The 14,302-nt window shown below is 34.6% G+C and overlaps 3 protein-coding genes across 3 annotated transcripts in view; all 3 read left to right on the forward strand.

Moving 5' to 3' along the window:
• Nucleotides 1-209: 209 nt before the first annotated feature.
• Nucleotides 210-5,011, forward strand: LOC139845292 (KH domain-containing protein HEN4-like). The gene is made up of 7 exons (XM_071835551.1): nucleotides 210-890; nucleotides 1,602-1,976; nucleotides 2,117-2,362; nucleotides 2,714-2,944; nucleotides 3,033-3,112; nucleotides 4,289-4,400; nucleotides 4,527-5,011. The coding sequence occupies exons 1-7, from the start codon at nucleotides 282-284 to the stop codon at nucleotides 4,662-4,664; spliced, it is 1,791 nt and encodes a 596-aa protein (XP_071691652.1). The 5' UTR covers nucleotides 210-281; the 3' UTR covers nucleotides 4,665-5,011.
• A 1,439-nt stretch (nucleotides 5,012-6,450) lies between these two features.
• On the forward strand, nucleotides 6,451-10,452 carry LOC139845293 (GATA transcription factor 28-like). Its single transcript, XM_071835552.1, has 7 exons — nucleotides 6,451-7,147; nucleotides 7,224-7,307; nucleotides 7,400-7,533; nucleotides 7,668-7,766; nucleotides 8,042-8,147; nucleotides 9,961-10,032; nucleotides 10,110-10,452. The coding sequence occupies exons 1-7, from the start codon at nucleotides 6,605-6,607 to the stop codon at nucleotides 10,188-10,190; spliced, it is 1,119 nt and encodes a 372-aa protein (XP_071691653.1). The 5' UTR covers nucleotides 6,451-6,604; the 3' UTR covers nucleotides 10,191-10,452.
• Nucleotides 10,453-13,649: 3,197 nt separating this feature from the next.
• Nucleotides 13,650-14,302, forward strand: part of LOC139842725 (uncharacterized) — a 32,086-nt gene continuing 31,433 nt past the window's right edge. The window contains exon 1 of the mRNA XM_071832836.1: nucleotides 13,650-13,977. Within this exon, the coding sequence (XP_071688937.1) occupies nucleotides 13,650-13,977 (328 nt within the window). The remainder of the gene's footprint in view (nucleotides 13,978-14,302) is intronic.

Raw genomic sequence — 14,302 nt, forward strand, 5'->3', positions numbered from 1 at the left:
AAATAAATATTTATATTAATTTAACCGAACTTTATAACTTAAAAAACATTAAATATAATTAAATAAATATAAATGTTAAATATATATCTAAAAAATAGCATCAATAAAATAAAGAAGAAAATAAATTAAATGTTTCAAGAAATAGGAAAAAGAAATTTATACAAGGCACTAATAAACACTAGATTTTGTATCATACTTTCTAAAAAAGATTTTTTATGGAGATAATAATAAATAATAACTAGACCGTAGTCACCGCCTGAAATCAAACCACCAGCACCACAATGTTCGAACCAGCCGCTAGTAACACCGCCGTCAACGGTGGTCCAAAACGTTACAAACCTAAACAACCACAACCACCGCTCACCGTCCCCATCGGCTGCACCTGCTTCCGTCTCCTCTGCCACGCTTCTCGCATTGGCGGCGTCATTGGTAAGTCCGGTGTAATAATCAAACAATTACAACACGAAACCCTAGCTAAAATCCGGGTCGAAGACCCCATACCCGGATCCGACGACCGTGTTATCACCGTCATCGCCAATTCGTCACTTAACAGAACGCTGTTGATGAATCAAAATAACAATAATTATTATTCTAATACTAATAAAGAAAACGGTGAAGAAGTAATTGAAGTATCAGCTGCACAAGAAGCATTAATTAGGGTTTTTGAGAGGATTTTAACGGTTGCTGCTGAAACTGACGGTCAAGGTCAATTTGGTCAACAGGGGTTGGTTTCATGTAGGTTGTTGACTGATAAAAGTCTTATAGGGTCAGTGATCGGAAAAGGAGGGAAGGTGATTGAGAAGTTAAGGAAGGATTTTGGGTGTAAAATTAGGGTTTTGGTTGAAGATAAATTGCCCTCTTGTGCATTGCCTAATGATGAAATGGTTGAGGTTAGGAGGGTCTTTTTTTTTCTTTCTGTTTATGATTTTTCAGAAATTGTTTGATTGAATTCGTCTCTGATTTAGTAGTAAGTTGTTGATGATGATTGAAGATGTTAAAAGAAACAATATAATCTGCAAAAAGTGATGTGACTGATGTCTTAACTTGCTTTATATTAGCAAAAAGTATTGATCTATATTAGCAATTATGGGAACTTTTTTATGTATTTGACAGAAAAAGAATGATTTTATGCAAAAAGAGAATGCAAGTTACTATCTTTTATGGTATTTGCATATGTAGCATTGTCCATAACTGGACTATTTCAAGGCCCAATGGTTTTATTTTCCACTTTTGTGAGCTTGTTTGCTTGATAGGTGAAGTGATCCTTTTTGGTGAAGTTAGTTACTGTGCTAGATATAATTTTTGTCTTGCTTTTTAGTGGCTATATTGGTTTTATGAACATACCCGTTTTTGATGAAGTATGATATACTGTATATGTTTATTAGGGTGAAGGCACTTTTCGTCTGTAGACATTAGTACAATGTGACTTTAATTCTAAATGTGCGCATGGCGAAATATTGGGTTCTCAAATATATTTTGTGCCTGTTTTTTGGATTATTTATCATAGGACGTGTTATGTTGTAGTAAATGTAAGTCTATCTTTGTGATAAATACGGTTTACATCATGAGTGTAAATATGTAATCCATATACTTTGTTGCAGATTGAGGGCGATGTTTTGGCCATTAAAAAGGCACTTGTAGCTGTTGCTCGTTGCCTTCAAGATTGCCCCCATGCTAATAAGACAAAGATGGTTATAGGTGGACCCCACCCCGGTCCTCTTGAGAACATACCTAACGGGCACATGGATTTCCCATCTGTATCTTCAGATGTTGACACCTGTCCTCCCATAAATTCTCAAGTTCCTCAACACGAAATAGTTTTCAGGATGCTTTGTCCCAATGACAGGGTCGGTAATCTGATAGGCAAGTCCGGAACTATCATTCAAGCTATTAAGAATGAATCTGGTGCTAATATAACCATTGGAGCTCCAGTTTCTGATTGTGACGAACGGTTAATCACTATTTCTGCTATGGAGGTTTGCTATACAAGTTTTATACAAAAAGTTCCTTATCTTATAATAGATCCTTCTAAATTGTAGTTTGCTAAACGAGTTGTATACAAAAAAATTCCTTACTTTATTATGGATCCTTCTAAATTGTCTTTGTTTTATTGTAGACGCTAGAGTCACGGAATTCACCTGCACAAAATGCAGTGATTCTCGTTTTCAATAGGACAGTGGATTCGTCAATGGGGACGCCAGTTTCTGCAAGAATCTTGATTTCACCCAACCAAGTTGGGTGTCTATTGGGTAAAGGTGGGTCTATAATTGCAGATATGAGAAAGGTGACTGGTGCTTATATGAAGATAGTTGGTGACAATGAAGTCCCAATGTGTGCTCTCGAGAGTGATCAAGTAATGCTGGTGAGCTTTACATACCTTCATTAAGTTGTGATGATTATACATATTTCGGAAAACAGATTGGTTAACGGGTCAAAACGTGTTGACTGAGTGGGCAATCTGCAAAGACTTATTTATCATTTTTTTTTTTTTTTCAAGTACTTTATGTTATAATTCTAAACATTGTTAAAAATAAACCAACTTATTTAGTCAAGTGAAAGGTTTCTATGCATTTTGATATATCTTTGACCTATATGACCTGTTACCGATGACATAAAACTAGAGTCAACTCATTTTTACCGTTTACAATAGTTTAAATGTCCATTATCTGTGCACCTGCTTGCTTCTATAATAATGGACCGTCATTTTATGAAGATGACAGGAGAGTTTGTAAATGTACGGGATGCTTTATACAGCATTACTGGCAGGCTACGAAACAACTTCTTTTCAAGTAAAATGTCAAATGGCCCTGGAATCAGGAACAAAAATGCTCGAGGGAACGGTAATTATTCTAATGGGCATACAAATATAATTCATGGTGTGGATAATCTCAAGTTGTCTAGTAGTGTAGATCGTCCTCCAGCATCTGCACAATGGCAATCTACGGTAAAGTTCTTTTTTTATTTTTTTATTTAATATTATAATTATATATTCGCATTTCAAGCTGTCTTCAATTGGTGTGCATTAATTGCAGATGGGAGCAAGTAATCCAGGAAATGGACGGGATGTTGGCACAAGATCTACTTCAGTTAAAGGCGGTGTTGAGCTAGGCAGGTTTGCATCAATACCACTTTTGCATTTGTTTACTTTATTTGAAAATTTGAAAATGTAATCCCAGTGATTATATTTAGTCTTAACTGAATAATGTCGAGTTTGACCGAGTTTGACCAAGTAATCCGAGTTATTGGACCGAGTAATCGGCAGACCATCCTTGCCGAGTACCCCTCGATTACTCCTGAGTCCTGCAACATTGCCTGGTGGTTAGTATGGGTAACAGTTCAAATCTGAACGGCAGGGTCGGGTGAGCACCCACGCCTTTTATCGAAAGATAATTTAAGTAGGGGTAAGTGATCACATAAAAGTATCCAACTTTTCCAAATTTCTTATTTCAGGCAATCACCTTTTTTTTTTTCTGGATCATTTTAAGAATATAAAACTATTTACCACTGCCAAGGATTGTTTTTAATCTTCTAAAGCATAATGACACGAAAAAGATGTTTTTTGGATGTTTGCGGGACTACCTTTTTTGACCTTCAAATTGGGACTTGTTTACCTGTTTTGAAGCAGGTCTGCACCAAAAAATCCTTTTTAACATCCACAAAATCGTAAGTACGATCAAATTGGTTCCATATTTGTGGGTAAACAAACGTTTCACAATACCTTAGTTGTCGATGGCAACAAAATTCGAGTACTCAAGATGAGGATTTTGATAATATTTGGTATTTTGCTCTATCTGCTTTTAATGTTACGATACATACATGCATTAAAGTATAATTTTAGAAACTGTATTGTTGCAATAATAAAGTACTTTTCAAACGATTTAGAAAGTTTTGAACTTTTATGAATATTTTAGACTGGTTCTGATCTCTTTATCTCTTCAGCCCATTTGACTCATTTTTAGCTTTCTACTCCACACATTTAACCGATTATTAATAACTTACAACCCTAATGAGGGTTTAGTTTATGTATGTGAAACAACTTCTAGAGTTCATATTTGTTGAGTTTATTCAACAAATGCAATTATAATTAACGTTACCTAAGAGAGCCTTATGTATTGATATAGCATTTCCCAAATTCTGTTACATGTATACTAACCAGTAGATATACACCACGTGGTCACTTTGGTGCCTTGACTGGGGTCAATGTCACCTTCTGCACAAAGTCTAACTTGAAATTATAAGTAAATTTTCTTGTCACCAGTTACCTGACTCTTGTTGATGATGTTTGCAGTGGAAGTAGATCTGCTATGGTGACTAATGTGAGTGTCGAAATCACGGTACCCCAAAATGTCATTGGTTCGGTTTATGGGGAGAATGGAAGTAACCTAACTCGCCTAAGACAGGTAACTACCAGTTACATGAGTACTTAGGTTATTTTAATGATGCACAAAAGTTTGCACTTACTTACCTTGTCTAATCTCGTACAATTGACTTATTGATTCTTCCGATTTTGTTTCGTGTGTAACCAGATATCTGGTGCAAAGGTTGTAGTGCATGAACCATGTTCAGGGACAACCGACCATGTTGTCATTATATCCGGTACTCCTGATGAAACTCAGTCCGCTCAGAGCCTACTTCAAGCATTCATACTTGCTGATAGTTCGTGACAAAGAATTGAACAAAACTTTACAAACGTAGCTCAAAATTCTTGATAGATCTGGTCAAGAATAACAGGATTTTTGGGTGATAGAGATATTAATTTCATTAACTTGCTAAATAGTTTGGTGCCATTTTTAATTAAGCCCTGGTGAATTCAACATAAGCGTGAAAGCATCAAACATGCAATGTACAAACACCTAGCGGTTAATAACATATTGTTACGTAAACACATACTAGAAAGTAACATGGTTTAACGCTAAATAATTAGATCTGTGTACCTGGTTATGGTTCATTATTCTGCTTATGGGGTTGATTTGATTATAATTTTAACATCCCTTTTTATATACATCTTGTAGCAGTCGTTCGCCATCATAATATCAGTGCTTCGAAAATGTTTGCTCACCTGTGATTACTGAACAAGACACAGGATGTCACCTTCATAATAACAATTAGGATTATATGTATATCAATATGATATCTTTTGGAATTGACAACGTTTTGATGATTTAATTTTTAGTTTACCGTCAAATATCAAATTGCTACAGGTTTGAATATACGGTTAGACAATCAAAATGACTGCTACAGGTTTGTATATATGGTCAGGCAATCAAAATGATATCTTTTAGGATCTTCGACTCGACCCGTGATCCATTAAAGGGGTCAAACTCATTTAGACTTGAACCATATTTTGAACCCAACCCGATTCAAACTAAATCCAACCTAACTCAATAGTGAGCATAGTAATTATGTACTTTACATGAATACGATAAAAAGGGGCGAGTAATCTGACCCATGCTCTACTGTAAGCAGCCCATACTCCCTGATTGTTCTAACTCTTCTCTGGCCACCCCAAGATTCGAACCCGATACCTCTTGCAAGGATGTCAGGTCCAATCACTGGGTTATATTGGGATGGTTTATTTTCAAATTCTTGATGTATTTTTATTATACACAAAAGCCAACTATATACGTAACGTTTTAATCATTAGTTTTGTTCTATTTTTATGTGTTTCGTGTTATTAGATATATACATGTAGGAAAGTTGGATGATTTACATGTAAAGTATGCTTATAAATTGGGCTTTGTTGTATCAGGAGCAATGTATTTTTACACAGATGTATGGTTCTTAATCGAGTTGTTTTGCGACCGTTTCTGATAGCTTTTTCAGGCACCATAAGATATTACGTCAACCTAATTTTCGAGGAATGTGTAATTGTTTCCCATGCTTTTCATGATATCTGCATCGATTACCTTTTCTAATTATTCCATGATTACTCTGGTCACTCCAAGTATACTACATCAGTACATCGATCTAATCATCAGTTTTATAATCGGTCTAATCGAATTATATGTGATTATTTATCACCTTTTTTTTTAACTATTTTTCTAACCACCTTATAATATGTCGTTAGTGAAAATTGAACTTGTAAGATCAAAACTTAAACTATCTTGAGATGGTTGTTAGATTTTAAATCTCAATCTTATAAACACAAAAGCCAAAATAAGAATAGCTAAAATCTACACGTTAAATACTCGGCTTTTTAACAAAAAAAAAAAAAAAAAAAAAAATTGAATTTTTCTAACAACAGCCTCTAGAATTGTCATTGGTATTTGGTGCTTAAAAAAACTTCACCATAATTTAACGACAACATTCCTTATAAAATTTAAAAAAAAAAAAATTATCAAGGTAAGTTGTGATAACAATGAAACGTAACACAAGGAATGCTACAGGTACAAGTCATTAAGCTTATTCTCATCCATATACTCGTAATCCCCATTCCTTCATCCCCAATATAATTAGGGCTCCAGATATCTACTACTATTTCCCCCTTTCTTACATCCTTTTGTAATTATCGTAATTAAATAATTAATTACTCTGTTTCGATTCATGTTATTATTAATCCAATACTTGCATCCTGTTTCTAGAGTTTAATTATCGCAATTTCAGAATGTCGGAAGCTGATATCAATAATCAACATCATCTTCATCATCATCATCCTAATCATCAACCATCGATTTACGAATCCGTTAGTTTACAACCAGTCAATTTGCATCATCAACAACAACAACAAGCAATGAATATAAATAATAACAATATTAATCAGCCACAGCAACTGCATCAGCATCAGCATCAGCATCAGCATCATATGGTTGTACAGGAAGATGATGATGAAGGTGATAATGAAGATGATGATGATGTTGCTGGTGGTGAAGAAGAATCAATTGATAACCCTAGCCATAACCAGATCCGTTATCATCATCATCAAAATCATAACAATTTACAGAATACTAGTGGTGGTTTAGAAACTGGAATGGAAGAAATGAGTGTTGTTCAGCAGCATGCTCTGTATGTACCTGAAACTGATATTCAACCTCTTAATGGTACTGGTGGTGCTGCTGTTGGTGGTGGTGGTGGTGGTAGTAGTGCTGATCAGCTTACTTTGTCGTTTCAAGGCGAAGTTTATGTCTTTGATGCCGTTTCACCTGAAAAGGTTTTGCATTTATATATATATATATATATTGTAATGTAATTGTATGTTTATAAGATATAGCCTAATGATTGTATAGGTGCAAGCTGTGTTATTGTTATTGGGTGGATATGAAGTACCAACTGGTGCTCCTGCTATGGGGATTCCACCTCAAAATCAAAGGGTATGATTACAAGATATTGTTTTGTGAAAGCTTTGTATTTCATGTATTTTTGTTTGTTTTGCTTTATTGTGGTTTTTGTGTTAAATGTGTAGAGTTTGACTGAATTTCTTGGAAGATCGAGTCAACCACAGAGGGCTGCTTCATTGAATCGATTTAGGGAGAAGAGAAAAGAAAGATGCTTTGATAAAAAAATTCGTTATAGCGTTCGGAAGGAAGTTGCTCTTAGGTATTTGAGTTAGTAGAGTCTAATTGTAGCGATCAGGGTGAATTAACGAAAACATTGTATAACCAGCAAACTAAATGAACAAACGGATGAATAAAGTTAAGTATCAATTATTTAATATCTGTCTATACTCCCAGAATGCAGCGTAAAAAAGGTCAATTCACATCATCCAAAATCTCGGATGAAACAGCTAAATCGGATTGGAATGGTAGTTCTAGCCAGGATGAAGAAACAATGTGAGTGACCCTTTTTCATAATTGTTTTGGTGCTTCTCTTGTCTATTTTATCAGCCTTTTCCTTATTTTTCGAGCCTGCTATGGCACATATAGAGGTGGCAAGATGGGGTAAAAGGTTAAGACGGGTTCTTTTTTTGCCTTTATGGTACAGGTCATGTTGGATTGACTTGATTTTTCCACCTGCAGTTGCTTTGAGCTGTAATATTGTCAAATGTTTACCTTTTTTGTGAAGCTGCAGCTCAACTCACTTTGCTTGTTTCTATTACTTTTTGCAGATGTCGACACTGTGGGATCAGCTCAAAGTCCACTCCAATGATGCGTCGTGGCCCTTCTGGCCCAAGAACCTTGTGCAATGCATGTGGACTCAAATGGGCCAACAAGGTTTGTAATCTTCCATTTTTTTTTAATGACATGTTGCGTTAATCTTTCATGGACATGATATTTTGACTTGGAAACATGACATCTACGTCTGAAGAGTTGTATGTATAGACTTTTATTTTATTCTCTTGATTTGTATCATGTCACCTCCTTTAATCTTTTCATACGTGTTTGGGACTGTGGTTCCAACATATTGAACGAGTTTGATCGGTGGTTCTTACTGGGTGCTTGGATGTGTGTGTTTAACATTAACCGTTAGTGGCAAGTCTGATCTTCATGGGAATAATATATAAAAAATGACCTAAAAGGAAGCTTTGTGAAAAGAAAATATTCCTTTTAAAATAATAAAATGGGAGTATAATTAGCCCAAACTATTGTAAGTAAATGGGTGAACATGTGATTTGGGCTTATCCCAGCTGGAATGAAATTGATTAATTAACCTCTAAATGATGAGGTGACCATTAATAGCTAAGGGGGTGTTTCTTTATGGATTAATGAGATTAATTGATGCAAAAATAATCATTAAGAAAAACTGTATAGTTGACTTTCTGGGTCACCCTTTTAGCTACCCTTTATTTTTCCTTTTTTTGTCTCTTCTATCCTTTTCTTTTCTTTTCTTTTCTCATCTTCTATGTTAGAATGGAAAATTTGAAAAGCAAACTAACAACTAACCCAAGTGTAAGATTTCTGGATCTGAGCAAAAACAAGTTGTAAGGTCACTTCAACAGTTTTAAGTGAGAGATACTTTTGTTATATGCTGACAAACATACACGGGCGACATGGCCGGAATCGATTGGTTGCGGGAAGACACTTTCTCTTTCCTTTCCAACTCGATTGACTTGACCGGAACATTGAAATTGAATTTAAGAACTATAGTGTTTTGGAAAGATGAAAGTTGAATGCTGAAGATGTGTTTGTATGGCTGAAGTTTTTGAAAGATGAAAGTTACTAGTATTGGCCCACGAATTGGAAAGTAAAGGTTACTCGTTTTTTCTGAAAGACGAACCAAAAGCTATGTTATAAAATTAAATTTTAATTTGATATATGATATATAACATAAATATAATCATTAATCATATTAGTCATAGATGTAAAGTCGTGTAATTGTTGTAGTAATAGGCTGTATCGTATAACTTTCATGGACGGATAGTGTAATTACATGATTAAATATAATGATAATTATGGATAAGTTTATTTAAAAAATAATTTTAGGTGAGGGGTAAACTAGTCAATTTTATCATTCAGATATTCGATTCAGTAAATAAAGTTAACATGTATTTTTCATTTGTAGATTACTGCATATAGTCATTTATATCCATATTGCCATCCTTATCCATATTATGACTTAAAGAGAAAAAAGTAAACAACGCCTTAGTGTTGCATGTTCAAGACTTGGATACTCAGTTTCAAAATGCGACTATGAACACTGTCCTGTGTGATTTCTATTGCTGTGCACAGCATATGAGTATGGACTCCTTGTCCTCGTATGGAGAAATAAATCAATTAGTTATGCGGTTCATTTTTCTTAATCTTTTAGCTGGTGTACCTTTTAGATGCCTTTTTTCTTACTGCATAATTACTATATTTCGCATGGAACAATCACAAGCTGTGTATTCTAAGGATGTAATTTTTGTGGTTTCTTGCATCTTATATACGGAGTAATTGATTAGTTAAGACTTAACCTAAGTAATAAGATGCACCAAGAAAATGCTCATGGCATGCCATGGATTATTTTGTCAAACTGTTAATCTCAACTCTTTTATTGTCTTTATGATGTGATGGTTGACTTTCTCATTCTGGGCATTGACTTGTGCAGGGAGTTCTGCGAGACCTTAACAAGGTATCAGCATCAGGGGCTCCAGACCTGACTGGAAAGACCATTGAGCAGGTACATACTCCTTTTAATTTCAAATTTCCATATTTCCTCGTCCCATTAATCTTGATGCAACTTGAGTTTCTTTACAGAGTAATCGGGAAGCAAATGATGCCGATGCTGTAATGGTCCCTAATAGAGGGGACAATATAGCTGAAACAATTGAAAGGTGAGGAGTCTCCCAAATTTTCATTGCAGCCAATTCAGATATTTAAACAACAGTGTCAAATAAGAGAACGTGTTGCATTGATAAACTCAAGAGTAGTTGTTACAAAGATTGTAGATATTTATTCACGACTTGAGGTGCATGAGGTTGCATTCTTATAGTATTTTTTAGGCGTTTTTTTACATTTGGGATGTAATTTCTGAATTGGCAATTTGTATTTTTAGTGCTCACTTCATTGAACATGATACATTCGGTTCTTTGTTTTGTCTTCAACTTTTACCATCTTTTCTTCCTGTCTTCTACCTATATGTGTTTCGGAGACAAATGGTGATTGACCTGTTACACTATTGTTTTAAATTGCGTTGTTATGGATGCTATTTGAACAGTGGGATGCAAGCTCAGTTGACATGGGCAAATGAGCAATGTGGAGAGGTTATTCTACAAGGCCATGCATAAATTACTGCAAGGGTTAATGGAAGATGGTTGTTGAAATCAATAAGCAATGGCACACAAAAATAACGATAACTTCTAATGGTTCTTCTATCATATGAAAGATGATGTCGGAAGCCCGTGAAAGAAGGAACGTCGTGGTATTCTATGTGTCAAAGTTTGACAATACTACAAAAGTGCACATCCACCATACGTCAAATGGCGTATGGAACTACTCCGGATTTGTTTGACGAATACATACAAATTGTGAGAAAACATCCGCTAACTGTCTAGATAATTTTGGCAAATGCGCATTTCATTTATTTGCTAGAGAGTATTTGTGAAAACCAAATGCAGAAGGTATTGCTCGTCTTTATAATTTCATGCACAAAAACATGGTTTACTGGGTATGCTTGGTAGTATTGTCTGTATGCATTGGGAGTGGAAGAATTGTCCTATTGCGTGGCAAGAATAATATACTAGGGGTGATAAGAAAGGTCTATCAATTATGCTTGAAGTAGTCACCTCTCAAGATATGTGGATATGGCATGCATTCTTTAGTATGACAGGTGCAAACAACGACATTAATGTTTTAAATTAATCACCTTTGTTCAACACTAATAAAGATGGCACTACTCCACCTTCACCATTTGATGTAAACGGGCGTCACTGCGAGAGAGAGTATTACCTAGATGATGGCATATACCCACATTGGGCCACGTTGGTCAAATCGCGTAAAACTCCAACTGACGAGCCACATAGAAAATATAAACGTTTCCATGAAAGTGCAAGGAAAGATATTGAGCGTGCATTTCGGAGTACACATGGTAGATTTGCAATGTTAAAACTCTGGCGAGATCTTCGGACTTCGACCATATGTATGCTTGTATTGTATTACGCAACATTATTCAAGAAGATAACGGTTTTTGATTGGACGCACAAAAGAAAAAATGATTGCTAACCCAATTAACCGACCACATCGGTTAGAAAGGAATTTGAGGGATCGAGATGCAAGGATTAATGCAATAAGAGATAGGAATGTTCATAATCAGTTGGAGGCAGATTAAACCGAGCACGTTTGACTGATCTAAAAAAAAAAAACTCACATCACAAACCCACGTCCGTCTCATTACAAAAAGTCTTAAGATAACTTGATGCAACAATAAACAAGCCTTTCACAACAAATATGATACTCTACTGATTCATGGAGGCCGAAGAATTGAAAAGGAGGATCAAAACATGTTTGAGTCAAAACGGGTTATATATATGCGTTTTACGACCATGAGAAATTTTATAGCAAAAAAAGAAAGAAAAAGAAATGGTTATAAATAGGGCGAAATAAAAAGTTTAAGCTTCATGTGTTATGATTATGGATATGAAAGTATGAATAATGAATACGTAGTAATATGATTGTTATAGAATAATACATTGTACAAAAGGGACCTTGACATTTTTCTATATTATGTTATTTGGGTGAAAATTTCGATAATTATATAACAGGACACCCCGTGATAAGCCATTTAACTTGGAAAATTAACATTTGTTTTGTTGAACGACTTTTTGTGATGAGTTTTTAAACCAAATAGACTATCTTGGATTGGAAAAAAGCACATACACTATTCTTGATTTTCAAGACAAACCTCAAGGATTAGTTTTGATGGTTTGTCTATCTGTTTAGTTAAATGTAAAAATTAGATTTAAACTAGTTATTGAACTCTCGCTTCGCGCCGAGGGTTCGATTTTTAATGTATTTTATTTCGTTTAGTAAAGTTATTTTGTGGCTAACGATGATATCGTTGAAGTGCAACTCGAGTCGAACTAAAAGGTATAACCCGTGAAAGATTTAAATGTTATTTTAAATTAACAATATATGTGCATCTCCGAGTTTCGCTATAGAATTGTCGACTTTTAAAAATTTAACGCAAAATCAACGTGTATGAAAAGTACCCCAAATATTTAGCGTTTTTTAAAAAGCGTCCGTTTTGCGTATAGCTAGTGACATTGTGTTCCTAAAATTATTTCGAGTTTAACAATGGTGTCAGAAAAATTTAACTAGTTGCGAGCGAGAAGATATGACCCGTTGAATATTTGGGTGGAGTTTATTTAAGATTTTTTATGAAAATGGTTATTTGACACTTTACCCCCCTGTTTGGGGGGTCGATTTGAATTTTTTTAAAAAATGTTGGGGCCTTTGTTAGTAAAATGGAATTTAGTTAAAATTAAAATAAAAAAAAAAGTGAAAAGTCGTAAATGACTCTGGTACTATTCATAACTTTTGTCTATTAGTTAATATGTAAATGTAAATGTAAATTATGAATTAGACATTAAATTAAATAATTTCAACAAAAATAGAATAATAACATAATAAAAATTGAAATATATAATATAATATCTATTTTAATATTAATACGAGTATAATATTATAGTATTATTATAGTATTTAACTAGTTTTCGAACCCTCGTTTCGCGCCGGAGGTTCGGTTTTCAATGTATTTTATTGCTTTTAGTTTGTAAAATTATTTCGTGGCTAACGATGATGTCGTTGAAGCACAACTCGAGTCGAACTAAAAGGTATAATCTGTGAAAGATTTAAATGTTATTTTAAATTAACAATATATGTGCATCTCCGCGTTTCGCTATGAAATTGTCGACTTTTAAAAACCTAACGCAAAATCAACGTGTATGAAAAGTACCTCAAATATTTAACTTTTTTTAAAAAGCGTCCGTTTTGCGCATAGTTAGTGACATAGTGTTCCTAAAATTATTTTGAGTTTAACGATGCTGTCGAAAAAATTTAGTTCGTTGCGAGTGAGAAGATATGACCCGTTGAATATTTGGGTGGAGTTTATTTAAGGTTTTTTTATGAAAATGGGTATTTGACACTTTACCCCCTGTTTGGGGGATCAATTTTAATTTTTAACCAGAGTGTGGGGGCCTTTTTGGGAAAAAAAGATGAAAGGATGAAAATGCCCTTAGTTACTATTCATATTTTTGTCATGGTAATATTATACTATATACTAAATACTAATTGTTGTAAATGACATCCAATGAGGAACCGCCACGTATCCCAAATTCACTGTTATATTATGGCATTTACTGTAGAGCCCTGACTACCTGGACCTGTTCCACCCAACACCGATTATTGGTCATGGACTTGGTTGTGCAGAGGCGGGTTACTAGGAGAGTGAGACCCGTCCAACCTAGGATCCTTTGGAAGAAGCTGAATGAAGTGAATGCCGAAACTTTTAAAGCGTCAGTTTTGGAAAGAGTAGAGGCAGGAATGGATACGGTTACTCAAGTGAACGCAGATCAGATGTGGAATAGTTTGGCAACAACTATTAGAGATGTTGCCAAGGAAACATTATGTAGTGACCCTAACTTTTTCATGTTTATATATATTAATTGAGATTGATATTTACATGATTAAATGTTTCCAACATGTTAAGCAATCAAACTTGTTAAGACTTGATTAATTGAAATATGTTTCATATAGACAATTGACCACCCAAGTTGACCGGCGATTCACGAACGTTAAAACTTGTAAAAACGACATGACGATATATATATGGATATACATATAGTTAACATGAGATTATGATAAGTAAGTATCTCCATAAGTATATTAACAATGAGTTATATACATATAAACAAGACTACTAACTTAAGGATTTCGAAACGAGACATATATGT

The sequence above is a fragment of the Rutidosis leptorrhynchoides genome, chromosome 4 (genome assembly GCF_046630445.1).
Source record: "Rutidosis leptorrhynchoides isolate AG116_Rl617_1_P2 chromosome 4, CSIRO_AGI_Rlap_v1, whole genome shotgun sequence".
Lineage (NCBI taxonomy): Eukaryota > Viridiplantae > Streptophyta > Magnoliopsida > Asterales > Asteraceae > Rutidosis > Rutidosis leptorrhynchoides.

Bases quoted from the DNA above. Each gene is read 5' to 3' on its own strand.
- LOC139845293 (XM_071835552.1), top strand. From the start codon at position 6,605: ATGTCGGAAGCTGATATCAATAATCAACATCATCTTCATCATCATCAT. The intron at 7,148-7,223 runs GTTTTGCATTTA...ATGATTGTATAG, and splicing joins ATGCCGTTTCACCTGAAAAG to GTGCAAGCTGTGTTATTGTT. The intron at 7,534-7,667 runs GTATTTGAGTTA...CTATACTCCCAG, and splicing joins CGGAAGGAAGTTGCTCTTAG to AATGCAGCGTAAAAAAGGTC.
- LOC139845292 (XM_071835551.1), top strand. From the start codon at position 282: ATGTTCGAACCAGCCGCTAGTAACACCGCCGTCAACGGTGGTCCAAAA. The intron at 891-1,601 runs GTTAGGAGGGTC...ACTTTGTTGCAG, and splicing joins CTAATGATGAAATGGTTGAG to ATTGAGGGCGATGTTTTGGC. The intron at 2,363-2,713 runs GTGAGCTTTACA...CATTTTATGAAG, and splicing joins AGAGTGATCAAGTAATGCTG to ATGACAGGAGAGTTTGTAAA.